The sequence below is a fragment of the Aptenodytes patagonicus genome, chromosome 16 (assembly GCF_965638725.1).
Source record: "Aptenodytes patagonicus chromosome 16, bAptPat1.pri.cur, whole genome shotgun sequence".
NCBI classification, from domain to species: Eukaryota; Metazoa; Chordata; class Aves; order Sphenisciformes; family Spheniscidae; genus Aptenodytes; species Aptenodytes patagonicus.
In genome coordinates, this window is record NC_134964.1 from 11,204,302 (window position 1) to 11,232,052 (window position 27,751).

Consider the following 27,751-nt stretch of genomic DNA (forward strand, 5'->3'; position numbering starts at 1 on the left):
CAGAGCCGAGCCGAGCCGGGCGAGCTCCAGCCATGCATCCCGGCGCGCCCGCGGGCACATGGGGCAGCGCTTGAACCGCTGCCTCGATGTCCCCGTGGCGTTGCCGCCGCTGAGGCGGAGGCTCCTGCTGCTCTTCATCATGCTCTTCCTCTGGCTCTATATGTTTTACTCCTGCGCCGGCTCCTGCGCCGGGCTGGCGACCCGCGGCTCCCCCGCACCGCCCCGCGCCGCGCCGCCGCTTCCCCAGCTGCTGCCACCGGCTCCGGGGGAGCCGGGCGAGGAGAGCAGCCTGGAGGAGCAACGGGCGGCGCCCGACGCCGCCAGCCCCATCTCCAGCTTCTTCAACGGCTCCGGCACCAAGCGGCTGCCGCAGGCCATCATCATCGGCGTGAAGAAGGGGGGGACGCGGGCGCTGCTGGAGTTCCTGCGGGTGCACCCCGACGTCCGCGCCGTCGGCGCCGAGCCCCACTTCTTCGACCGCAACTACGAGCGGGGACTCGCCTGGTACAGGTAGCCGCCTCTCCGCCCGCACCGCGGGGCTCCGGGACGGCGGGGTGCCGGGGGCGTGTGGGGGTGTCCCCCGTCCTGCCCGCCCCGGCGCGGGCTGCGCCCCGGCGGGAAGGTGGGCGGCAGCCGGCGCTCGCCGCCCCGGAGCGGGGCTGCGCGGGGGCTGCGCGGGGTGCGCCCGGCCCGGGCTGCAGAGCAGGTCGGGGGAGCGCCCGGGGCCACGTGTGAACGCCCCGCTAAGCACAGCCCCCGAAAAAGCAACCCCTGATTAAAAACCCTGCGCGCAACTTGCTTTCCCCGTTAGTCCAAGCGGCGGCTGGGCGCTTGCAGCCTTCGCGCTAGCCAAACCGTATTTAATCTTTAAATAAGGTTAAATATTAATTTTACTTTTTTTTTTTTTTTTAACAGTCTTATTTCGTTGTGCTTCCAGGGCTTTTGCTGGAGCCTGTATTTGTTCCCGCAGCTCGGGGTGCTGCTGAGGGATGGCTGGCGTGTCCGAAACACCCTTCGGGTCGGGGAACGAGGCCGTGCGGTGTCGCGCTCCCACCAAGGGCAGGTTTCGGGGGTTTTTCCACCCGTTCTGGGAGCGCAGCGGCAGCCCGGGACTGGCCGGCGGCGGCTCCGCGTCAGGGCTAAAACTTCCTCGGTCGCTTCGTGCGCTCTTTCTCCGTTAACTTTCTCCTGCCGCTATAATCAGCTTTAGTGCTGATGGGTTGCTCAGGCTCGCGATTTCCAGCCTAGCGCTGGGGAGGAGGTAGCGGCGTGGCGTGCGGTGGTGTAACGTGTGCTTTTGGGGAGGGGATGCAACTTTTTTGTTGCCTGGGGGAGAATTCTGAATTTCGGGATTGCGTCCTGCGGGGGGGGGGGGGGGGGGGGGGGGCGTGTAAGGGATTTTGCGAGGAGCGGCCCCGTGCGCGGGGTCCGTGCGCGGGTGGGCTCGGAGAAGCGGGAGGCGATGGGTGCGGAGGAGAAGCCGGGTGCTCCTCAGCCCCGGTGGGACACCCTGCGCGGGGCCGACCGCGTTTGAGTTTCTTTTCATCCTTTTACGATTGAAGTTCCTTTATCAAGAATATTTTGAATACGACTGTCTGCTGAGCGTTCACAGGAACACTAAAGGAGCAGAGATGGAAACTTTGAAGCTAGACGGGAGCTGTGAAGTTCTGAATTTTAACCTCTTTGTAGTCTTGAAACTCCCACCCTGCAAGTCCGATTAGGTTTATGTCTCTTTTTTTTAATGTTGCCATCCCTCAGCAGTTAGTGAAATGAAAGCAGGGTAAGATCTGGCGAGGAGGAAGTCGGTTTTGAAAGCACTTTCGTTTTATGAAATTCTAGAATTTTGGTGGAGGATGCAGCGTGTCGTCCCGTAGCGACCAAGATGAAATCTTTATAAATTCAGTTGGTTTTAAAAAAAAATACTAATCTCGCATTTTGGAAGGAGAACTTGCATACAACGGAGCAGAAGACCTGTCAGGATTTATTAGCAAAATGGTGTTGTACGTGTTGAACTCTGTTTTTAATTAGGCACCTAAATTAGACCATAAAATGGTTGATTAATCTTTTACAAGTAAGAGGTGGAAGGGGAGGAGAGAATAATGCTTATGATTGCATTAATCTGTTGTCCCAGACGCAGTGGGCGAAAGTCAGTATTTAAAGGACGCACGTTCTTTTTAGATTTGGAGAAGCTGGCATCAAAGTTGCGTGTAACTTCTTAAAGTTTCACCTTATCAGCTGCTTAGTTGTAAGCAGCACGGGCCCTATCCTGCAAACACGCTGCTACATGATTAAATAGTATCTTTGCAAAAGGGGTGTTTTAACTGAAATACCACAAATCCTCAGGTCTGAATGGTGACGCTCCCGAGCAGCGAACGTAAGTGATGCTGAAGGTCTTGAAATCACGCGGGTACGATGCACCCTGAGGATCGGAGCGTGTTAGTCTGTCTGTGGGGCTGGGACCCGGATCGACTGGGGGGGAGGGGGAAGACTAAATAATGCAAAATATATGAGGGGAGGACGTATTTGCTCAAATCAACAGACAAGTTGTTTGGTAATTGCGCGTTATTTCTGACTTCAATCTGAGTTAGATGCAGAAGTTTGTTCCTATAAATTTCAGCGTTCGAAATCAGACACTGTATAGCTCAAACCTCCCACTGGCTTCAGTGAATCTTGGCTTCTCAGCACCCCTCAAGAGCACGCTTATTTCTCCAAGCCCTAATGAGGCTTTTATTTATTTTCCTAATGTCAATAAGGAGATGCGTTTTTATTTTCTTGTTAATGGCCCAATAAAACCAGATTAAAAATGCTATAAAATATCCGCTGTGCCAGCCGTCGCGCAGTGAGCTGGGCAAGCCTCGTCTCTGTTTTTCAGATGCTTTTGCACAAATTGACTGAACTTCGGAACCGGGGGAGTTACTCGTGTCCTCAGCCCCCAGTCCTTGCAGTTTAAATCCAATTGCCTGGCTTTGAAAAGATAAAGATGCAATTTTTCACCCACGTCTCATTGAAAGTATATTTTACTCGACTGGCTTCTAGCTAAATTTGGTCATATCTGCCAGGAATTTTTGTTTGTTTGTCTAAGTTGTTCCTGCAATATAATGAAGTGTTCCAGTGTAATGTTTTTTCAAATTTCCGAGAGGCAGAAGGCATCACAAGTTCACTTATTTAGCTTGATGAAGGCTTATATTTTGGGGTATTTGCGATTAATCATATTTATGTTAACTACTGATCTCTGTCTAAGGTTTTCATCTATAGAAAGTAACTTTTGAAGGAGGGAATGCAAACTTCTTTTCTTGCTCCATTTTCTGTCAAGTGAAATGAAATCCGTTTTTTTTGTTTTGGTTTTTTTGGTTTTTTTTCCCTTTATGTGGAAGGCAAAACAGCATCAAGTGGTGCTGACCACCGTTCCTAAAAAGCAGAGGGAAAAGAGGAAAAAACTAAACTGATTTTTTGATAGCGAGATAGCTAGAAATCTAATGGAAATAACTTCTGTACGCACATTGTGGGGTTTTCCCCCCCGGTAATGAATACAGCATGTTAACTGCTTCAAGTGAAAATATGTGCCATGACAGAGGAGAAATGGGATCCAGCCACTATTGCAAACTAATTTTAAGTAGCGCCTGGGATTTTTGGATAATAAAGAAGTTTCCTCTTCGCAGGAGTAAGGAGTTCAGCTCCGCAGCCTGTGTGGGTCTGCCCGGACGAACAGCCTGCCCGGCAGCCCGTTGGGAAGTTGCCGTTTTCTTATGGGTTTACTCTATGGGTTTGGGGGGGGAAAAGTGTTTCTTGCAAGCCTAGGAAATCAGTTGTTGAGATTATTATTTTTTATTTCCTTTCTTATTTCATGCAACAATGATGCATTTTTAAATATACTAAGGACTTGAAAGCCTTTTGTCCTATAATTAATGTAAGGTAAGAAAAAAAGAGCATGCCATTAGTGTTATGTGGTTTCTGAGGTTTTTCTTTTTTTATCATTTTAGGCCCAGTGGGCTGTAGTACCCGGTCCCTCCTGCCGTGGGCCGAGTGTTCCCAGCCCCACTCAACATCACTGATTTATATTACGCGTCTGTAGCCCTCTGCTAGGAAACCCCGTGCCATGGCTACGCCAGCTGTAATCTCGGTAGCAGCGCTAGCCCGAGCTCCTCCGCCTCCAGCAGCACAGAGAGGAGACCTCTTTTTCTTTTTCCCTTTTTTTTTTTTTTTTGGGTGGTGTGGAATTCTTAAAATGCTGGGGCTTCATCTTCCCGCTATTGCCAAGCTGCCTTAATTCATTCACCGTGCTGAGGCTGTGGGTGCTTTGGGTCAGCAGGATCAGGCCCAGTCGTCCGGTGGTGGGCAATAAACAGCTTCAAACATGCATTTCTTAGACTCCCCAGTTACCTAAATAAGCACTGGGGACCTTAATGTGCGAAGTGCTGCTTCACAGCAATTCCTGAATTAGGAGAAACTTCCTCATTTTTTTTAAAGTCATTTATTTTTCCCCAGGAGCCTCTTTTTTGTTTTTGCCCCAAGGAGCGTGTGTCGGTGCAAGCAGCACAGTGCTGATCCTTGCGACGGGCCAGGCTGGGAGCAGGGGAAGGATAAGGCAATGATGGTTAAAAGTTCAGGGGTGAAAGCCTTCCTGAACCAAGGGCAGATCTTGAGCAAGGCAGGATTTTGCCCCTGCGTTTGGCTGTTCTCTCTAAAGCCCGACGTACAGTGGTAGTGAGGGTTTAATACCTGCTGCTTAATTGCCACTGTGCTTTGCAGCCTCCTGAGCGGGGCACGGATCCGGCAGCGTAGAGGTGTTGGCATGGACACAACCGGCTGCTTGCAAAACTCAACGTGTTGTTTCCGCCGGGTGTTGCAAGGTTCGTTGGCCCCGGGAAGTTTGGGAATGGTCTTGATTCTCCCAGCTGAACTTTGGGTACAAATGACTGTATCTGAGCAAAGACCGATCCCTCCAGCATGTTCCCATGAGCTGCATTTGGTTGGAGCGAGCGTATCCTAGAGGACAGTTGTGTTCTGTGGGGCGGCTTTGCCAAGCAGCTTTCTCATTGAGAGTTTTGTTAAAAAAAAAAAAAAAAAAAAAATCAACTATTGACCTTGCATTGTGTTGTGCTTAAGTGAGTGGGGACTTTTAATGGTCCCCTCAACACGTGCACAATGTTCAGTGCCCCCTTGGCCCTTCCAGCAGCTCCCCATGACGTTGCCTTAGCCGCTGTGCAAAGTTCGGAAGAAAATGGCCCCAGAAAAGAAGGGCTGGGCTGCTATAATCAGTCAGCAAGGCCCTTGTGTTTGCATGGGATCATTCCTTTAGATCTGAGGAGGGTTGAGTTGTTCAAACAGATGGCAAAGATTATTCGTGTTGCTGGGGTTTCAGTGCGCTGCTCCGTTTCAAGCATGTTGCCCGATATGACGCACGTGACAAGTTCTTCCCAGCACGACGCTGGGGGGGGACGACATTGTCTGCTGTGATCGGGTTTCACGGCCTCACCTGTTGAGCTGCTGAACTTTTCAAAGTTGACCATGCATTGGGGGTGACTTATTTGGATGGTGGATCTGCCTGGCTAATCGCGTTAGCGCAGCACCGCGCGGCGTGCCGGGGAACGTTGCGCTCCTTCTTGGCATGAAAATGACGGGAATGAAAACCCACGGGCTCGACTCTGGGTTTGGGATTTTTTTTTTTTTTTTTCTTTTCAAGTGGGCCATGGCAAATGTCTGTAACACACACCGAGCTTTGGATACCTCAAGGCGCTTCCAGTGAAGGCTTTGTTTTCAAAAGCATCCAGCAAGCCCCGGATGTGGTGGCTATAAAAACCCTACCCAAACCACCGTTCTTTTGAGCTGTATTTCTGACTTGGCCTGATCCTGCACTTGTCTTTCCATCGGGCCTCACTTGCTAAACTGCTTTGTCTGCTTGAACCTGGATTTGGTGCTATTAATCCATCCCAGGTAGGAAGAAGTCTAATTTAGTGATCGTTCAGCATGAGCGTTCATGTCTTCTGCTGGTGTGGCCATGGGTGATCAATGGGTTCAGGGGATAATGAATCAGCCAGGGCCGTGTGGGACGGTTAACATAGAGGCTCAAAGAACAACAAATAGTGGGGCACGTTATTTCAGCGGTGTAATTAGGGGGTCAGGGGCTATCGGCTGCTACCTGTTGTCACCACGCGGTGTGTGAGGAGGGGATGGAGGAGAGGCTTCTTCCTTGGTTCGTGAAATGACTAAGTGCTGTGCTGAGTCCTGACTTGCTGCTGATGACTGTATGGGGGCTTGCCCACGCCGTTGCAATTTCAGGTCTTTCAGCAGCTTGCTGTGTGTTTCTTAATTAGCTCGCGAGAAATGCTGTGTGATTTATTTTTTTTTTTTTTTTTAAAGGAGCTCAGCTCAGCGGCCGTCACCAGCGGCAGCCGGAAGGCAGCTGAGTAAATGGACCTTATCTTGACTTACTTAATGGAAATGAGGGCTCCCATGATGAAACATATTGATTATCAGCAGGCTCAGAGGGAAGGTGGGGTTAACTCAGGGCAGGGGTTTACTGGTGGCGTAGTGTTGCCATTAGGGAGTTGCTCCTGGACTGGAGGTGGTTGCAAGGTGCCCACAGACAAGTCTGGAAGGGCATCGCATCTTGCCACGGGTCAGATGAGAAGAGGAAGCCAAGGCCAGGAGCACAGCCCCTCTGTCTTGAGCATCTTTCTGCCTGGGGATGGTGGGGACTGCTCAGACGTGGTGTGTAGTAGACCTTAGTTCATTCATAAACGTTACGGGAAGGAGAGAACCTCTGCTGGCTTCAAGCGTCCCCATGGTGGTTTTCCTTTTTGTAATAGCTCTGAAGACGGAGGAGGAAAATGGACTCAGTGATGGTGATTTTTTGCATGTGGTGTCCTTGTACTGGGAGGGGGCGAGGGCCGTCGAGGGGTGAGGAGGGGCACGTGGGAAGCTGTGAGCTGGCTTCCTTGGCTGCTGTCCTGCAAGACCTTGCATCCCGGCTCCGTGAGCACGTGGGCTCCTATCTCAGGAGTCATTCACAGAGGCTCAGAAACTTGGGTGGTTGGGGGTTTTGATGATGCTGGTGGGAATATTAGAGCAAAATAGGTGCAGAAGTGCTGCTGGCAGAAGACCTTATGCTGATTTCAAGCAAATAAATAATTCACTTTTTTAATTTCTTCTGCTGAAATAAGCGAGCATGGCAGAGCCCTGTCATGTGGTGGGCAGCAGGGAAGGAGAGAACTTTAAATAAAGAGAAAATAATGCCATGTTCTGCTAAATGCTTTACATCTGCTTTAACCTCCTCAGAAATGCCCTGGAACTAGCCTGCTTCAAAATCTATTTTGTTTTCTCCTCTCCCTACAGAAAAGGGATGGAGAAAGAACGTCTCTGCTGAGGGATGCTGTGACTTAGTGCTGGCTTCAAGGGAGTCATGGCACTTTACGGCAGCGGAGGATCTGACTCAGAATTTAATTTGCAGCTGGTCTTGGATGCAAGGCCATGCGTGGGTAACCCTGCTCTTGACGTGGCTTTGTACGGCGGCATCCGAGGGGCTCGGCTCTGCTAACCCTCGCTGGAGGGAGATGTCCTCCATCGTAAGGACAGCCTCTTGCCGCCTTGTCATTCTTGTGCTACTAAAATTCATAAGACCAGAGCTGTAATCTGGCCAGTCCACTCCGCTAGTACTGCTGGGGACTCCTGCAAATCCACCGAAGTGGCTAGTTTATAATAAAAGCGAGCAGTTGTAACCTCTCCCTCGAATTGGCACGGCCTCCCCCCTCCGGTGCGCGTTCCTGGCAGTGCAGCAGGCAGCTTTTCCAGAAGAAAGTGAGAATTGTGCATGGGCTTTTATTTTATATGCCGATGTATAATATTATAGGTGGATGTATATATTTTATAAATCCCTTGCTGAATGTGAATGCAAGGCCAAATCCTTTGTTGCCACAACCGCCGTCCAGCAGTACGGAGCGTGGGTGGAGTGAAAACACTGATTCTCTTTAAAGAAAATGTACTTTTCACATGGGAAGTTGGCTCTGGCGAGGAGATGACTCTTCAGCAGCGTGCTGGTGGCCAGGACTGGACCAGGTCCCCAGACTTCACTGTGTTTAATGCAGTTTGAAGCCCTGCCCAAGGTAGGGCTCCAGGATCGGGCCCTTGGCGTGTGTCCGTGTGACTGTGAGTACAGAAAATGTTTCCCCAGAAGCCAAAATCCATTACAATTATTAACTTCGATAAAGCAGCTAGACAAGCTTTATATTAAAGCCCCGAGCGTTCAGCCTGTCTCAAGTATCAAATGCAAACTTGTCTTAAAACTTGAAAGTCTATGAAGTACAGGCGAGCGGCGCGTGGAGGCGTAGGAAATCTTTAGAAAACTGCTGAGTTGGTGAAAGAGTGATTAAACACAGGAAGAGCAGAATGCACTGGCATTACAATGAGGTTAAATTGCATTAGTATTTTTGATTTGGAGCAGGGTCCGTCAGGCTGCAGTGGGCGGCCGAGCCCGGGTGATGCTGCGGCTCGGTGCAGAGATCTTCCCGTCACTAGGGGGAGGACAAAACCCCGGCTTTTTATTAATAAAGTGCTTTGCTGCTTCATTGAGCTATTAAATATTTGTTTAAAAACTGGCAAGGCCCGCAGCTTTGGCATGCCTTCAGTTTGGTTTTTTTAAAGGTGTATTAGGCTTGGAATGGAAGCAGGAGGTGCTGGAGTAAACAGCAGGTATGTCCCAGCCCTTCGGTCCCGGCAGTGGCTGTACACAGTCCTCAGCTGGTTTATACGCGGGGCTGGGAATGCGGCCGCTAAATGGGAATTGCAGAGGGGCCCCATGGCTTTGCTCTGCCCCATGTCTCTGCGTGTCGGGGCGAAAGCGATGCCCGATGCCATGCCTCTCTGCTCTGAACCCCCTACACCTGCCTCTGGTGCCACGTTTAGCGAATTGTGCCGGATTGGAACCGGTTCCCGCGAGCGCTGGGGCTGTCCCCATCTTCTGCAGGTGGGCTGGGCTGGGGGAAGCTCCTGAAGGTCTCCCCCGGGAGCAGCGGGGCGGTGGGCTTCATGGGTGTCTAAACATCCCCGAGCATCTGCCCTGGCTTCACCATGGCTGGACTGAGCAAACGGAGCTGCCCAAGAGCCAAACAGCCTGAGCGTTGCCCCTGCTCGAGAAAGGGCTTCCCTCTTCCCCAGCACTGAACTTGTTGCAACTTAACACGAAGCTTGTAGCTTTTTTTTTTTTGCCTTTTTTTTTTTTTTGCTTTTTTTCTTTTTAATTTCCCTCTCAAGCTGGTCTGGTAGCTAATGAGCTTTGGGCTGTCTGCGTGGCATTTTGAAAAGCAGAGGGAATAGCTAACAGGGGATGTTGAGCAGCGAACGAAGCCTTGGGAGAAGATGCCAGCCTTGCCAAAGCAGAAGTGGAATAGCCGGTTAGGGTTTCAACCTGGGTTTGCTGCAAGCCGAACGGGGCCGGGAGCTGCTGTCTGCTCTGAAGGCTCTTAATTACAGGCTGGCGCTGCCCGGACAGCCGGACGCGCGGGAGGAGCCGCCTGCCTCGCGCGCAGGGAGCGTCCCGGTGTCTCGGCACACACCGATGCTTTGGCTGGCTGCCCTGGCTGCACCGTGGTTGCTGGCTCCCCCCAGAGACGATTTCAAGGTCACACTGCTAAATGCAGTGTAATAATTAATTAAGCTATATATAAACAGCAAGCTCATACGGTCCTAAAGCAGATTAAGAGCCTGGGAGTTTCCTCTCGCCCGCCTTCCTCCCCACGGTCCTTTCCTTCCTCGGTTCCTCTGCGGGTGAGCCCTGCAATTGTCGCACGCTCAGCCGTCCCAGCAAGGCTTAACCCAGTTGGGTTAAGCAGCTGCATGGCTGGGTCTGAGCCCAAAAATAGTGGGGGTAGAGCAAAGCCTGCTCCAGGGGACTCCCCGGCTCACCCAGTTCTCCCATCAAACCCGGTCGTCTTCTTGCTGGTGCTGGAGGAAAGGACACGCGCAGCATCTCTGCCCTCCTGGTGGGGATCGCTTCACTTCATCGGTGCTTGGTGCTGGGAATAGCCTCGTACTGGGAATAGCTTCTGGGGTTTGCCTTCAGCAACAGGCATTTCAGGACTCCTGTTGCTTCAAGGTTCAGTATGGCAATAGCTGAGCTGCCTAATTTTTTTAACCCCACTTTGGTGTGGGGTTAAAACCTCCACAGAAAGCATGTTTGTGTGGGGTTTGCAGCATGGAGGTGGAAGAATAAGCTGGGCTGGGTTTCCTGGAAGAGCTACAGCAACTTAAAATTTGTAATGAGGCTTGAGACTAGAACCAAGCAAATGCTTGCTTTGCAACTCCTGCGGGCTTGAGATTTGTATGGTATCAAAACCAATGCTCTTTTTTTTTTAATTCTCTTGCATCTATCTAAAACTGGTCAAAGCTCACTCACTCCAAACCCCAAAAGTAAAAATTCAGGGATAACATTTAGTTTAAACTCCAGGTTACTTTTAGTGTAGCTGCAGAAACACCTCAGGAAAAATCAAAAATCATGTTTCTTAATCAAGTGGAGGTGATGTGCGCTGTCGAGGCAGTTGGAGAAGAGCAGAGCAGCTTTCAGCGCTTCCAGATCAGTCCGGGTTTTGCAGTCGGGGCACGTGCATGCCACAAACCCATCAGCAAAGTCTGATCCTTGGCTTTGCACAGCAAAATCCTTGGAAAACCGAACAGACCCCACGGCCAGCTCTGAGAGTAGTGGAGGAGCAAACATTGGCACTGCCCACACTTGCTCCAGAGCCTCTTCTGCTGCTTCCCAGGGCACCTCCTCGTGCACATCCAGTTGATCGAGGGCCACCACTGGGGACCAGGGCTGGTGGGAAGAGGTGCCTGGGGCTGACGAGCTCCGTGCGGGAGGTTGCGTTTGGGTAACTTGGGTGCTCCAGCTCCCTGTCTCTCCGAGGCAGAGCTGGCTTGTCTCAATTTCCAAGTGCCAGGCTGTATCTACATCCAGGAGATGGAGGCAGAGAGAAAAGGCTTTGTGAGGGCTCACAATGGAGTCCTGAATCAGTTCAGTCCGGATCAGAGGGGGCCGGGCTGTCTCTTTGGGAACCCAAGGGTGTAGAGATCAAAGGTGCGGGTGAGTCAATTACAATTCACATTTGGTTCATCCATATGTTTGGGTATTTGAAAGGCTTCAATGGTAACCCATTTTATATCTCTTATGCCCATTGATTTGTTAATCTGACACTTGGTTTCATCTGAATAACAATAGCTCTCATTCAGAGTCCTCAGTGTTCAGGGAAAAGTCATTTCACTTGGGTTGTGCTCCAAGGCCTTAGCAGACCGGCCCACTGTGCTCTTTATGTAGAATGGCTTGAAGGACTACGGGATCATTCAGCCCGGTCGCCGGCTCTGGAAGGAAATCGGCTCTCGATGGAAACAGGGTGGGATGCTGAAGGTCGGTGCTGGGTTTTTGCACATGTGGTTTTGCTCTGTGAGGTCCTTTCTGGTTGCCACCGTAGCCGTGGACCTGCCATCACAGCCTGTGGGGTGTGAAGAGGTGGGCAGGGTTGCGAAGAAAGACAACCCAAGTAGTCAGAAATGGAAAGTAAGTGTGGAGAGCCCTCTTAAATACAGCCTGAGCGAGTGCGCTGCACTAGATCAAATCATTGGTATGGCGATGTGAAGTCTCTAATTACATGAATACCTTTTTAATTAGAAGCAGTGCTTTGCATCTGTTGTACTTGCAGCAGAGCATCTCCACCAACTGAGCCTGCTCTTTAAAGAGCTCTTGACGGTATTTCGTTGACTGTTTATGACCATGTCATGATCCCACGTAATGACTGGGACAGAAGGGGAGTCTGCAGACAGACCTGCTCCTTCATGTTTCCCTAATTGGTGCCTGTCTCCCTCCTTTGCTGGGAGTTTCACTCCTTCCCAAGGCTCGTTTGGTTCCTTCTGCTCTACCCTGAGTCCTGCAGCATCGCTGGGGACCCGCCTCGGGACGCGGTGGCACCGTGAACCTCAATGGGCATGCTACGTTTTTGTCCTGGAACTTAATTTTCTTTTCTGTCCTTGATGTTTGGGGGGTAGAAAGGATGGGGAGAGACTGAGGAGGGTGATACTGGCCTGATTGGAGATGTTGGGGAAAAAATCCTATCCTGGACAAATGTGTCTCCCTCACTGCCCTGGTCTGTTTACCATGCAGCGATCTTAATTTCCAGTGCTGCTCCTTTATGACTGTAAATCACAAATCCATTAACAAATTAGTTGAGGTGACAATCCCATTTGTGTTAAAATGCATTTAGGGATCAGTACTGAGAGGATCCCTGGTGTATTAATTTGCCAGGCCTTTTGTTCCAGCGGGTGGCATATATAGCTCATCCCAACAGGGGACACACTGACCGGGCCAGTGTCCAGATTGCCACCGGTTCGGGTTGTGGTCGGTGCCGCTCCTCCCTTGCTGGGAAGGAAGCAGGAGACCTTCAGAAATGAATTGGGTGGCTCAGCTTGGAATAAAGTCTAAACCAATTTTAAATGCTTGACCCACTTGATGGGATGCTCAGGGTAATGAGCAGCCAGCTGGCGAGTACGGGACGCGCTTGCTTGGTTGGGCACCTTCCCACATAGTTGGTCCTCCTCTGATGAGTTTGTTCTTCACTGCCGTTACTGGCCACCGGGAAGGTGACCTGTCCTCTGACGGTCAGAGGGGGCATCCCCTTATCTTTAAGACAGTCGAGGAGGAACCTCAGTGCTGCACGGTTACGTGGCTGGTTTGGGTGTTGCTGAAGAGGCAGGTGGAGTCATGCAGCTGGGGTTTGGCAGCAGCTCGCCAGCATTGCTTGGCCTGTGTTAGAAACGTGTATGCATTATCAAAAAGGGCAGGAAAAAAAATTGTAACTTTCTTTTTTCCATAGTGAAAACAGAAAGCTGGCAGCTTTCTAAGCTGTCATTTCGAAGGCCTCTGCTGTTCAGGCGATGCTGGATGCCCATAGGATCCCTTTAGGTGCAGAAGGTGGATTCCTGGAGATCATGCATGGCTTTTTTAAAGACTTCTAGACGTGTATCTGCCTCAAGGCTTGTTTCAAGCCTGCCCTGGCCCTGCCACCCCGCGAGCTCACTTCCCACGTGCTGCGGAGGAGCTAGCGGGCTCTGGCTCAGCCATCACGTGGAAGATGCTCCAAGGACTCTTGGTGCCTGGAGGAAAGCGCTGCTGGGTGAATAAAGCAGTTTCCCGGCTCCCCTCCCTGCCTTGCTGTCTCCACAGTGAGGAAGAGGAGCAGAGTAGTCACGTGGCTGCTGCTGGCACCAGTCCCTTTTGGGGTTCTTAACACAGCACAGTGGTTTAAGCCCCTTTTGGCATGTCTGACCCCGAGGGCAGACGAATCGCCGGGGATGCTCCCCCCACATTGGTTATGAACTGGGAGGTGCAAGCTGGGGCGTTGCTCAGGACAGAAAGGGGCTCCGGGGCTTATCGGGAGGTTTTTTCCTTTAATCGCGGCTGTAAAGCCCCAGCGCAGGAAGGCTGGGCTTGATTAGGAGAAATGTGTGTCAAGGTGTCAAGCAAAGCCCTCCCTGTGCAAATGCTGGGCCGCTCGTGCGAGTGTTTAACAAAGGGCAGCGTTATCAGCGTGACTTGTTACCTGCCTGTGCAGGCACACAGATTAGGGCATTAATTTCTGTGTTGGGGAGAACACAAAAGACCTCTCAGCGGGGCTGTGATTTATGAATGCAGCAACAGGGGAACGTGGTCCTGCCCGTATCTTGCTGGGTCGGTTTTGTTTGGTGGGTGTTGACTTGTGCAACGTTCAGTTTGGGGTTGGCTCTTTGGTTTGTGGGTTGGGTTGGTTTTGGTTTTTTTCCCACCCTCTAGCAAAATTGGAGCAGGTGAAACGCAGTGTCTTGGCAGTTCCCCCGGGGGAGAGGGACAGCGTGGGAAGGGGTGCTGAAGTTCATCTCCTTGTAGTCCTGTCCTGGGTGGAAATTCGTTAGGTGTTTCTGAGCGTTCAGCCTTGGTGTACCAGGATCGGCCGCCCACATCCAGCTGCTTTTGGTGGTTAGAGAGAGGCTGCTGCAACGGTCACTACGTGCTTACTTAAACAGAAAGTTAATTTATAAGTATGTGCCATAAAAATCTATATCCATAAGTATGTGCCATAAAAATCCATCTCCATATAAACCCTATGGACCCCCACCCTAGCATGGACCCAACCAGGGGTTGCTTCTCTTGAACCAACCCCTTTTCTGGGAAACTTCTTCCTGTTGCAGCATGGCTACAGAAACGCTGCGGTGGTGCGTAGCTGCCATACAGACAACTAGGGCGTACATGAAGCGACCGTCTTCCCCTGCATTAGATGCACAAGACGTGCCCTTTGGGTCCAAACCGAGATGTAGTCTGCTCGCTGGACCCCCCACCACCAGCACCCAGCATAACGGGTCCTTGGGGAAGGGCCTTGAAGAGCAGGTACTGTAGGGATGAGGCTGATGGGATAACCTCCCACGGGCTACCTGGATTAGGAATACCTCCTGGTGTCCTAGCTGGGGGCAGGAGCCCTGGGGTGGTCTGGTGTGACAGGTCGTGGGTAACAGGGTGTCCCGTGCTGGGTGCAGGGTCCAGCACCGCGGCGCATCCCTTCGGGGGAGCAGGGAGGATGCTCTGCTCCATGTGCAGTGATGGGTGGTTCGGCTTTTGGATGAGTCATGATGCTACTTGGTTTGGACATCTAATTCTTGAAACACCTCGTGCTTCTGGGACACCAGCTGAAAGCCAGCAAGCTGTACACAGACTGCAGTGCTGGCTTCAGTGCCCACTTCTGCCTCCCCCAAGTCCCAGATCCCCACGTCCACGGGGTTTAACTCGATGGAGATTGCTCCTTTTGCTGCAAGTAAGCATTTTCCCAAGAACTGTAAGGAGGAAGGATGTCCAAAATACCGGTGAGTAGCAGTGCCTGTGGGGTTTTAACATCTTTGAGAGGATTAGTGCCATTGCTACAAATTAAGAGAGCAGATTGGTGGGTGTGGGAGCAGTTTGGGGCTACAGACTCTGTGCTGGGCTGGTGGGTGCGTTGCTGATGGCTGAATGCTGCCAGCACTGGCTGATGCTCGTGCCACGTTGGTTGTGGCTGAGCCTCCGTGGCAGGGAAGGGGTGAGAGGGAAGAGCCTTGAGAAGAGGCTGCGGTGTGGCAGTGGGCACTGATGCTGCTTGGACGTGGCCGAGCTGCTGCTGCATGGCAAAAGAGCTGACAGCAAGTGGTGGGCTTTGTGGTGGGAGTTTGGGAACAGCCCAGTTGTTCTCCTGCTGGAGCTGAAGCCAAACCCCTGAGATCGGGGTCTCTGGGTATGGCTGAACCCAAGTGAGAGCCATGTTGGCCCTACATCCTCTGCCCCAGGGGACACTTCTGTCACCTGCTTGTACCATGGCTGTTTTTTGGATCTCCCACTTGGATCTCTGCTTTTAAACCTTTTCCAAACTGGGCTTCCTTTGCTTATGCCTAATCTGAGCTAGCAAAAGCCTTGCAACAGCCACATTTTGGGTTTTGCCTTTTTCATTTCTTTCCACAGTTTAGCTGATAACTCCAGACCTTGACACTCTTGCTTTGCCTTTTTTTTGGGATGGATACATTACTTCTGTGCTTGCAGCTGCTGAGCCAGTTCGAGCTCAGCAGATACTAGTTCCAGCTTCCCACGAAGGGCGGGATCACTGCTACCCAAGTAAAGCTGAGTTCAAGAAGTAACATCTCAGGTACAAGGATGTGTTAAACCAGCAGCCTCTGCAAGAGCCTCCGAGAGCAGAGCTTCGTCTTCCGATGAATCCATAAGTGGATCTACCAAATCTTTGTGTAGCAGGGGCTTAGTACACATAACGTTAACTCATGGCTATAAATTTTTGAGGGAAGAGAAGTGGCTGGTCCTTCTTTTTGTGATAGAGTAAGAGGCAGAGGCAGTCCGGGGAATTTATTTTTCCCCAGGAGTGAGTTGTGAGCGCCGAAATCTCTGCAGATGCCTAAAATTCTTCCTCTTTCCTCCCTTTCGGGCTGTTGTCTAATTAATTTATAGGGAAAATAAATTTGTTGTCTGTCTAATTTATAGGGAAAAATGTTTCTACCGCTTTGCAATAAACTCTTGGACACCGTGAAAGTCATCTTAGCTTGTTCCAGACCTGCACCAGTGTAGCTGCTGACTTACATCCACGCCAGGGTGAGCAGAGCCGAGCTACCTGCTTCTGGTGGAGGTGGTGAGGACTCATACTGGTGGCCTTCAGGTGCCAGAAGAGAGGGAAGGAGATTACACTAGCGCAACTGCAGGGATAAATTCCAGTTAAAACACTCCAGCGGGGTGTACTAAGAGGCGACATGGCACAGAAGTAAAATACACAGCTTGGCGGAGACAGTTGGCTCTGCGATCTGCTGGGAAAAAGTCTTTAGTCCCAGTTTGCCAGTTAGCTCAGTCATGTTTCCTGCTGGGTTTAGGGTTTTTTTTCCCCCCTTAAATCATGAGTTTCACAGAACTGCCCCCTCCCTGCTCTTCTTTTAAACAAAACCAGTCTTTTTTTTCCTTTTTGGGGGGAAATAAGAGACAGATTAGAGTAATCTCACATGACTTGACCAGTGGGCAGTGAAGTCTGGTGATGCTGGGCGATATTCTAAAGAACTCACCCATAAACAGCAATTAGCTTTTAATCGCGGCGCTGCTCCTGGCCCCCCGCGCCCGCAGGAACAGCAACGTGCGCTCTTTGTCGGCCGGAGCGGCACCGGGGGGACCCGCAGCAATGAAAGGGAACCGGGGGTGACCGAGAGGAATAAGATGCTCATTTCAGCCCCACCCCCTTACCGCGCTCAAAAGCTCTTACTTTCAGAGCAAAGCACTATTGAAGGATCGGGACAATGGAGACCAAATCCTTCTGGGGGAGGGGAGGTGCTGGCAATTGCGTCTTTTGTTGCTTTTACTTCTTTACTTGCCTATGGCCTCCCCCATCCCACCCCTCCAAAAAATCCACATAGATGCTTGCTAGATGACAATGCAATCACTTTCTTGGGACCTTGCTAATAGGATTATAATTATTACTGGAGATGAACTGGAGTGAATAGAATATTTACCACTTCATCTTAAATTATTGTAAATCCCTCCGAAGCAGCCCTTTGATATGTAAAGTGCTGCCCCTCTCTCACCCCAGTGAAGATAATTATTTAGTGGAAGTTCAGAGCTTTTAAGTATGATGGGGGACAGAAAGAGGCTTCGATGTTTACATAAAGAGGAGGGCCTATATAATGAACTGGTAGAGTTGATGAATATCTTGCCTGGCTCCAGCAAAGGAGGAGGGAAAGTTCTTGCTGAGCAGTTGTAACATCTAGGGCTGTTGTTGGGGGAAGAGGGAAGGTAATAATTGAAACTTGGCCCTTCCTAGTCCAGAGAAAGCCCCACATCTCTGCAGCCCGTGTTCAGTCGGTGCATGAGTCCACCTGGTGACAGCGGAAACGTTTCGGGTTTGTTCTTTAGGGCTGGAGGAATTTCTGTTTGAGGAATGATGAAGTAGGCTGGGAGACCTCAGCCTGGCAAAGAGATGTCTTGGGGGAAGATAAGGTACTCCACAAAGTCAGAGCTGGCCTGGAGACAGAGGGAGGGATGGTTGGTGTCATGGTGCAAGGACTGGGGCTATGGCATGAGGCCAGGAGCTGGTGCACAACAGGCAAAGTGAGGACCCAGGGTGGGCTGTGCACGTGGAGGGTCTGCGTGGGTTCAGGAAGAACCTGGACAAGGGGTTGGAAGAGAGATCGATTGAGGGTTATTGGGTAGACAAACTGCATGAGGGCCAGGAAAGTCCCTGAGCTGAATTTGCGTGGAGGCTGGGAGAGTGGTGGGGGACAGGGGGTGCTGCTTGCCCTGTTCTTGCTCTGCCCTAGTCCTCCTATGACCAGGGTTGGAGATCCCTGGGCCGCAGGGGCTTTGGCCTGAAGGAGAGAGCTGCACCCTGCGGGCGCATCCACGTGAGCATCCACAAGCAGGATACATTTCTCCCAAGCTTTCAGGTTGGTCCCGTCCCCTTGAGCCCTTCCTCCCAAAGGTTGCCAGCGTGGAGCATCAGTACTAGGGTGGGAAGGGGGATTGCTCCAGCCAGCCGCCTCCCAGACCAACTTCGTGCCTTTGCATCCATTGCCAAGGACGGGCATGTCCCAGGAGTGATGGCCGCGTCTCCCATCGGCCTCAAAAGAGTCTTTGTGGCTCTTTGGCCTCTTTATTATGCTCTCTGGTGAAAGCACAAACCCCGTCCCCATGCAGACAAGGCTCCCATCAAGTGTTTCTGCTGCTGTAAGTTATTCCTCCTTTACAGGTTGCAGCTGTACAGTGCTGCATATATGGCACTTAGTTATACAAGGCAGCAGCCCTGCGAGGGATAACATGTCATTATCTTGGTTATGAGTCTGTGCCTCTAATTAAGCCACTTAAACCCATGAGGCGGGGGAGGCGTTTGGGAGGGAGGTGGGTTTTGGCTGGCGCGGGGGCGGGAGGCAGCCTTTGCGGCAGAGCCTGGTTCTGCTCGTCACACCGACTGCTGTTCCTGGAGGCACAAACCCTCCAGGGTTTGTGCTTGGCTCAGGCCCTGCTTTGTCCAGGTTGGGTGCTTAGATGCTGCTGCAAAAACCGTCTGCTCTGTGGCTGTGGCCGGGCAAAGAGCCCCATGCGCCTCGCCTGCAGCATAGGGAGGGTCAAACCTCCGTGGTGGCTCCTAGATCTGATCTGAATGCAGTGACTTTGGGGGAGGTGGATAAAGCCTTTTATTAAAAAAAAACCCACCAAACACAAACAAAAACCCCAACCCCTCGTGATTGCAGCAGTGCGTTGTCCCCTCCTCGAGGCACTGCTTGCTTTGATTTGCCGGGGCTGTTTGGCGCGACTCGTCTCTGCCTGCATGGAGTGGGGACCAAAGGACCATCTGCCGATGCCCCACGTATCCCCGCTCCCCCCAGCCTTTGATGGGATTTTTTATCCACATCAAAGGAACTTCGATCAGACTCCACGGCCGGGCCAGAGCCTGTTCCTGTAGGGTATGTGGTGATGCCACCCGTGGCCACCGGCTCTTTGGCCCCATCGAAGCTCTGGAGCAGCTTCATGACGAGGAGCCTTCGCACACTGTCACCCTCCTCTCCCTCCTTTAATCCCCAAACTCCCCAGCAGGTGAAGGGCACCTGGCAGATTTGGGGGCAGAGAGCAAGGAGAGTGAGAAAAACATTACTTTCAGGCCCACATATTTTTTTTTCCCCTTTCCCTCCTCCTTTACCTGCCCCTTCCTCACCCCCAAAGTTCATTAATTCCCATCATCTGGTTTGTGTAAACGTCGTGGCGAGTGTTCGACGGAGCTGGATAGGGTTACACCCGTTTCAAAAAGGCCGAGGCTGGTTCCCAGCCGTTCCCTTTTATTGTTGTATAATTTGCCAACCCAAACAACGGGCTCCCGCTCGAGACAAAGGCACACATGTTGCCCTTACTGCTGGTCATAAAAAGAGGAGAGGCTGCGTGCTACTGTACAGGTCCTTGGTGCAATGGCAGCCCGAGTCGGGGGAAATTGTGGTAAGAAAAATGTGATGTATCAAATAATAAACCAGCAAGCGCTCCCAACCCCAAAGAGGAATTTGCTATTGCCTCTTCTCTCTCTGTTTCTTCCTCCTCCTCCATCTTCCTCCTTCCCCATCCGGAGCTGCTGCCACCAGAAAGCAGAGTCAAAGCCAAGCGGGTAATTTTGAAGCCAGTTGACCTTGATGCTGGCGGAAGGCTCTGTGATGTAATTAAAACACTTTATTACTTTAACAGTCTTTCCCTGAGCTTGTCAGGTTCTTGCTTTTAAGGAGTATTTCTGGGGTTTGAGGATTTTGTGATCAGTCCCACGGAGAGGAGGACCAGGTGGGGGTCGGGATGGGTTCAGCGTGGTGGCCTTGAGAGCTGAGCTGGGTGGTGCTGGTGATGCCGGGGATGCTCTGGGTTTTTGCTTCCCAGAGTACTGCAGATGTCTTGCTCACTGTCACGTGCCGGTGCAGGGCTACAAGTGTGTGGTTTCAGTCCAGCCCTTGGCTGCTCTGATCACCACTGTACATTTTTCCTGCTTTCTGACAGCAAGATGCTGCCTCGGAGACTGGGAACTATCGCCTTGGCAGAGCGGGTGGGCTGGAAGGCAAAGCTGCCAGCAATGGAGATGCCACCCCCATCTTTTCCTGGGTGTCTACAGCTCTTTTTCAAGATACTAGATTTAGCTCACTTGGCCTAAATTTATTTATTGGGGCGGGGGAGGAGAGGAAGAGGCAGAGAAGCAGGGGAATTTAAAATGAAAACTGGCTGTGCAGGGCGGGAACGGCAGTAAAGCCCTTCTCAAAAGTGTGTTTGATTTAAGGCAGCGGATGGACAGACTGTGGTTTGAAACAAGTCCTTTGGCTTTAGTGGGATCCTGACCGGAGCTGAGCAGGACCGTGCTGGGATGGGGACGGGGGACTGAACCGCCCCTGGGGACGGGGACGGGACAGGAGAGGATGCAGCAGGCTGGAGAGCATCAACGTGGGAGGGGACGAGGCTTCAACCTGCCTCATCTTCTGCACTTGTTTCCTTTAAAGGTTTTCCAAGCTGGTACCAGCAGGCTTTTTTGCTTTCCAACCTGCAAATTAGAAATGCAGCAAAAGTCATAACAAATTCATCACGTGCACCAAATTGTACTATGTTCTGGGTCGTGCTGCCTGGGCTTGTTGTCACCTGGGGTTTTCAAACCCTGTGTCACGACTCTGGAGGCTAAAAATCCGTCTCCTCCCAGGATGGGAGAAGAGCTTTTGTGTCTTACCTTTTGCATTTCTATTCACCTTCTCACCACAAGCTTTCAGTCTAATCTATGTGGTTTCTTAGACAGCCTGTTGGGAGGATTTGGGAGCGCTTTCCCCAGAAACAGTCAAGTTGCCAAAATCTGGTTTTCTGGGAAGAAATCACTTTTTGTCTTCTTGAAACACCAGTCAGGAATTTGGGTAGAAACTGGCCAGAAATAGGTTGGACGCTCCGCATGTGCACTGCCGAGCTGCAAAGCAAATGATTCTGGATTACAGGCTTGAACTCAGTGTGAATGTGGCTGTTGTCCAAAATAGTTTGACTTGCTTTTTCTCCCCTTTCCCCTATTTTCCTTGCTTCTAGGGGACAGCTGTGGGGGGAAAGTCTAGAAATTCTGTACCAAAGGCGGTTCTTGCTGTATCTGCTGGCAGAGCTGCCACAGGGACTGCTGCGAGTGCTCCCCAGTCTGCATCTCGTGGCTGCATCCAGATGCTACGGCATTTTATCCTGACCGTAACAACGCTTCTCTTGCTTTTACAATACCTTATACCCAGCTGTTCATCTCCTTTAGGAGAGTTTTTTCATCCTTACAGAGGGAAACTGAGGCAGCTCAGAGGATTGAGCAAAGGGGGTAGTCTGGAGCGGAGGAGTTTGAGACTGGAGGGTGCTGTCGCTGCAACACGGGGCGTCCTGATTTTAACGCTTACCAGTGGGACTTCAGCTCTTGGGCATGCTGGAGTGGGGGGAGCATCTCCAAAAGTGATGCTGGGTGGCTCCGGGTGCTGGGTAGGAATATATCTGGCACGAAACCCTCCCCAGGAAGGAAAACTCATCGTCCGCTCGGCTCCAGGACTCCTGTTCGGCAGCAGGAGCACCTGAGCGCGCCGGGTCTTGGCTGGGCAGCCTGACGGTGACCTCCACGTGGGCAGACGGCTGGGCCCTGCCGTGGGGCTTTGGGCTCCGGCAGACCCCGGAGGGGTTTATCCCAGCGGGTGTTTGGGAATGGCAGGAGGTGCGTGGGGGGACCGACAGACGTCCCCAGGGATAAAATCGGTAATGACTGCTGTGCTCTGCCCTGCGTGCCGGTCTGTCCTACCTGCGGCGAATAACGCAGCAACAGGTTGCAGAGGTCCCCTCGACCCCCCCGTCCCACGGCCCCTCGCCGTTCCTCCTTGAGGAGCGGCAGCAGATTAGCCCGGAGCCCCTCTGCGCAGAAAAAAGCTGCCACAAAGGGCATTAGGCTTCAGGATTGGATTACCGTGTGGCCACCTGTCATCCCCACTTTGTAAATTTATCTCGCTCTGGATCCAGTTTTCACATTGGAGAAGTTTGTGCTTAAAAAAAATATAAAATACCCCCCCCCCCCCCCCCCCCCCGAGCATCTCCAAGCAGCAGCCTGGCGGAGTTCGTTTTAGCATCCCTTCTTATTCCAGGCTTGAGAGCTGCGTGGGGCTGGGGATTAGGGCTGTTTGAATAAAGAGAGCCTTTATTACATTAGTCTAAGTGGTTAATAGGTAAAGTAGGCCAATCCATCTTTAGACTAAGCCTATCACTTCGCCTACGAAGGGCGCAGGCTTCACTGAGGAAATATTCATTAAAGGAAAAGCTTTTCCTCTGTCCCTCTTGACATGTTAATAGCTCAGGGTTAGGGGCTCTGCTCTCTGCCTGCGGAAAATTCATAGCTGTGCTCACACAGCAGTTCCCTCCTCTCGCTGGGACCCCCGATGCTGCTGGCAGCTCTGCCGAAGTCAGCAGAGCGGCACTGAGCCCCGCCAGTGCTTTGCCGGCTGGGCTCGGCAGGGAATAAGGAATGCCGGGAGTCTGCTGGCACTCCTCATCCTCGCTTTCCTCTTCCATGCTCAGAAAGTAGGTGCCTCATCCCTTCCCGAGCAGGGATGTAGGGAGAAGGTTCAAATGACGGGTGAAGGCAGTGCTGGGACTCTCTGCTGTGGGGTGTTCTCAAGGCCAAAAGTATCCACGGGTTTGAAAGGATTAGACAGTTCATAGTCACTATGAAATGGGATGATTTGGATGCAGATGCTGGCTCCAGAGGTCTTTGAACTCCAGGTTGCCAGAAGGCAGGAGGATAACAAGGCAGGAGGGACTGCTTGCCAAGCTTTTCATACTGTCTTTATTTTCCACTACAGTATCCGCTACAGCCCTCAGTGGTGTCTCCATCCAGTCCTGTCCCGACTGGTGCAGCAGCTTTTGTCCAAGGGCTCAGCTGAGCTCCCCGTTTCCCACAGCCTGATTCCCTTTACCATCTCCCTTGCCTTTCCCATATGGACCGCGGTGGTAGCTGCACCTCTGCCGTTATTATCTTGCACCAAACAGCGCTGGCAGAAGCTGCCCAGGTCTCTAACATGCCTGTGAAGCTTCCATGGAAATAGAGGACTCCACAGCTGTCACAAGCTGCCCCAGGGCTGAGCTGGGCACGCACCATTGAGCTGAACATGGGTTTCTGCTGTTACTTTCTCCCAAAGGCTTTGCATCCTGCCAGGGCACGGTGGCTACAGCTCTTCTGACCATTACGGCTCCTCTTTCCCCTCCTTCTGCAACGGCTGTCGTGTAGTGCAGCCCTTGCTGTCTTGGAGCCCTGGGAGCAGATGTGTTCAAAGCTGAAGTCTGGTCCTACTTCCACCAACACGTACGTCTGGCGTGTTGTGTTGGAGCTGCAGTGCTATACATGGGCCAAGTTGCCCTTCTCCAGTTGTGGTTTGAATGGGAATAAATGCTTCTTGGTGACTTTTCCACCTGTGTGAGTTCAGACCAGCCAACTTACCAGTTCCTCCTGGTAACAGACAACAGAGACTCTGTTGTCTCTGGCTGCCAGCATGACGATAGATGCCTCTATGGGAGATGATGGAAACCATGGGAAAGCTCCTCACAATGGACAGACCCATGCAATAAAACTTTGCTTTCCTGGATGTGATGCTGCCAGAGGTTCAAACCACATCCATGGGCCACAATATTTGGCTTCACTTGCTGCTGTCTAGCTTTTATGCAGCCACTTTTCAAACAAGGCAGCATCTGAGACAATCTCGAGGATCTTAGTTTTGGGCTATGCCCGGCACCTGTCTGGGTACAACGAAGGAAGAGAGTGCTGGAGCTAGGGCTGAAGGTTGGTTTTGGTGGATTCAGTTCTCGTTCTTGGGCTGAAGGCTCCATTTCTATCTCTGCTCATCTTAGCCTGTGCTGACCAAGCCAGACAGCAGTAGCTGTGTCAATGATGTGCCTTGTCTTGCTTCTCTTGCTGTGATGGGTCACCAGCAAGACGTTCTGCAGATGCTAAGGATTCTGGTCCTCTCCAAAAATAACAATTCTGGGGGGTCTAGACCTGCACAGAACTGAGTGCTCTCAGCCCTATCAGAAACAAGACATGTTGGATGTCCTCAGCCACAAATCAAGAGTGTGGGTTCAGGTGCTGACTGATCTGCAAAGGGACTGACACTGGGCTGGTGGATGCCTCAGACAGAGTTGCTCCTTGCTGTCTTCCACTTCTGCGGTGCACTCCTCTGTGTTTGTTGAAACACTAATTAAGAGCCTGTGTTTCCCAACCAGATCAACTGACTCAGCACCTCCACCTCCAGCAATTTCCTCCTGTTTCATGGCCCAGCCCTACCCAATGCCTCTCTTGTGCAAGGAGGAAAAAGTAAGCCTTGTGTCATTCCCAGGAGACTGGTAAATACTGACTGTAGTACTCCTGGAGAAGAAGTTGGTCTCAAGGTGCAGGGCCCTGTACAGCAAGCAATCTGAGGGACCTGAGCTGAAGCCAAAGGGATTCAGTGCAGCACGGCCGTCCTGAGCTCGTCTTGGGAAGCAGTCTCCACTCTAGGCAGGTCCCAGGCCATTAAGAACTTCATGGGTTGAAACCAACCTCTTAAATCAAGCTGGAAAGCGGTCGGTGGCCAGTGCAGGATGTAGAACTCGGATTTAATGTGGCCATAAAAAGAGACACCACTTAATGAGTAGACTATCGAAATCCACATCAGCCCACGATAGATTTAAGAGTTGCTCTCTGAGCGTTATTGACTGGCTCTGTTCTGCGATGGCGTTACGGGTTTGCGGAGTTGGCCAGAAAGGCGAAGGATTAGTCAGAGCTTTATTTTGGTTGCTGTTTCTTGGCACACGCTGGCTCCTGACTTCCAGAAGCTCTCACGTCCCAGATGTCTGGTAGACCAGTGTGATTTTTATCTGCATTTGAAACTCCACTTGCGTGGCCTTGAAATCGCAGCCCTAGGGGTTGCCACTACCCTTGGGTATGGCTGGAGGTTTCCACAAGCTGATATCCCCTTCCTCCACAGTCCAGCTTGTCCATCGCCACCTCTCCCAGGGACCTGTGCAGATCTGGTATGGGGACCATCTCCCACCATGGGGCTACGGAGAAGGGGCTTTATGAGCAGCACCCGAGCACACCTCACCTGCAGCGCAGAGGTGTAGTCATTGGGTGCTCCTCACCAGTAAACACGTTGCATAAAGTTAATGCCAGAAGCTGATAAAGTAAAATACCAGGTACAATGTGAGCTAAATAGCAGTTGTGTAAAATAGCTACTGACCGACTTTCATAGGCACGTGATGATTTTTGATTCAATCACACCTCTCATTCCTGGTTTTCCTATAATTTGGCCTCAGAACAGATGGGTCAATTTTTTTTCCTTGGCTTCTTAATTGGGGAAACCATTGGCTTTAGCATGAATTATGAGTGGCTTTTTGAATTGCAAGAGCCCACGGTGATCTCTGCTGTAGAAGCATAAAATGGTAAGGGAGGAGATGGCCATCGGGGAACAAATAGCCTCTGTGTGCAGTGTCGTAGGTCTGAGGGAAATGCTGTTTGAGGCTTGCAGATCACACACTGGCTGGTTATTTCTCTGTGCTGGGTGGATGCTTTGAAAACTTAATCAAGTTTTATAGCTTTAATTTTGTGGCAGACTCCCCTCTTGCCTTTTTTTTTAACTGTCTCGCAACCCAGAGCAAATGAGTCCCTTTGGGTTATAAAGGGAAAGAATTGGCAAATGGTCTGAAATATTTAGGCTTGCCTAGTGAATGACAGGAAAAAATTACTCTTCCTGCTTCGTGCTGCTTCCATCATTTCTGCAAGCTCTCTAGTTTTTCCCCACATGGTTAATTAGAAATAGCCAGGGAATAAGGTGGAATTGCTGAAGGATTAGATTTCAAGGGTGTTTTGTGACGGCACGTCCTACCCACGAGCTGAGGTTGCATTCTCCGTGGTCGTATCCTGTATCCTGACCTGCTGTAGCCCCTGTGGCAGTGGAGGGGAGAGGTTGTCCCCACTGGGTGCTGGACTGGGATGTGCTGAAGATGCCACCAGCAGCTCTTGATGCTCCTTCTAGTGCGTGTCAGGGAACAAGTCTGCACAGCCATAGGGAATAGTAAAGCAACGGGTGAAGTTGGGTGCAAGAGGACCCCTGCGGTTGGGTGAGGTCCTCCTGTTGACAAGCCGGGGACAAATTGTACCCTCTTGCCTGAATTGGGAAGAGTGTTGTGTTTGGGATGCTAAGGGAAAGCAAGGTGGACGTGCTCTGGTGAGCTCCTGCTTTTCCACTACGCTGTTCCTCTCGTTCCCCTGGGGAAAACGAGCTCTTGGCTGGAGCTGAGGGCTCTCTGGCGTTGACCTGAGCCAGGAAAGCCACCTGGTGCAGCTCAGGACTCATCCTGACCGGTCTGGAGCCGGTGTGTTACATGTAGCCACACTCCAGGTGCAAAGCGCAGCCCAGCTAATCCACTCATGGATAACTGGGAGATTACTCAGCTGGATTTCTAATACAGTGGCCTTTAATAATAATCCCCCCCTAATCCCTAAATTAATGGAAAATGGATTTATCTGTACAAGCTAAATGGCCTGTGTAGGCATTTTAGGAAGGAAAATTCTTGTGTATCTATGTGTGGAAATATATATGCATATGCATATTTTTGTTCCTGTTACCTGCCATTCTGACCCATGTCTGTGTGTTTTGCCGGCAGGGACCTTATGCCCAGGACCCTGGAGGGGCAGATCACCATGGAGAAGACCCCCAGCTACTTTGTCACCAAGGAGGCCCCAGCCCGCATCTCCTCCATGTCCAAGGGCACCAAGCTCATCGTGGTGGTGCGGGACCCCGTGACCAGAGCCATCTCGGACTACACCCAGACGCTCTCCAAGAAGCCTGATATCCCCACCTTTGAGAGCCTGACCTTCAAAAACAGGACTACGGGCCTGATCGACACCTCGTGGAGCGCCATCCAGATTGGCATCTACGCCAAGCACCTGGAGAACTGGCTCCTCTACTTCCCCATCGGGCAGATCCTCTTCGTCAGCGGGGAGAGGCTGATCAGCGACCCCGCGGGGGAGCTGGGCAGGGTCCAGGACTTTCTGGGCCTCAAGAGGATCATCACCGACAAACACTTCTACTTCAACAAAACCAAGGGGTTCCCGTGCCTGAAGAAGGCGGAAGGCAGCAGCAAACCCCACTGCCTGGGGAAGACGAAAGGCAGGACCCACCCCGACATAGACCAGGAGGTGGTGCAGAGACTGCGGGACTTCTACCGGCCCTTCAACATGAAGTTCTACCAGATGACGGGGCAGGACTTTGGCTGGGACTGAGGCTGCCATGGGAAAGTCCCCTGTAATTACTTGCCCAGCACGGTTTGCGTATATAAAGAGATATATATGTATGTAAAATGTACAGAAATCTATTTTATAATAATTTATTTTTAATTCCTAAGCAATTAATACACTAAGCTGCCTAACCGCACTGGCTAGAACGGTAGCCCGTAACCTGTTTAACATTCCACGGTGTTTAATTCTAATATGTCTCTCCTTTTCTTTTTTTTTTCTCCTTCTATTTTCTCCTCTTGGTTTGGTTTGTAACAAACAGTGCTTCCATTTTTCCTAAACAAAATTTGTATTTAAAAAAATCAAAAAAAGCGAGGGTGGCAGGGAAGGGGCGGGGAGGGAGGGAAAGCACAAATTTATTTTTGTTACGGGTATCTGGCCTTTATAAAAACTTGCTTTCCCTA

General features: G+C 51.4%; 1 protein-coding gene across 1 annotated transcript; it reads left to right on the plus strand.

Annotated features, from left to right (window-relative positions):
• LOC143167913 (heparan sulfate glucosamine 3-O-sulfotransferase 3B1-like) lies at positions 1–27,751 on the plus strand. The gene is made up of 2 exons (XM_076353872.1): positions 1–510; positions 26,717–27,751. Exons 1-2 carry the CDS (start codon positions 59–61, stop codon positions 27,333–27,335), a joined length of 1,071 nt encoding a protein of 356 aa, XP_076209987.1. The 5' UTR covers positions 1–58; the 3' UTR covers positions 27,336–27,751.

What these genes read in the sequence shown, in the direction of transcription:
- LOC143167913 (XM_076353872.1), top strand. Translation starts at nt 59, where the DNA reads ATGGGGCAGCGCTTGAACCGCTGCCTCGATGTCCCCGTGGCGTTGCCG. An exon ending in CGGGGACTCGCCTGGTACAG is followed by an intron (nt 511 to 26,716) that starts GTAGCCGCCTCT and finishes TTTTGCCGGCAG; the next exon opens with GGACCTTATGCCCAGGACCC.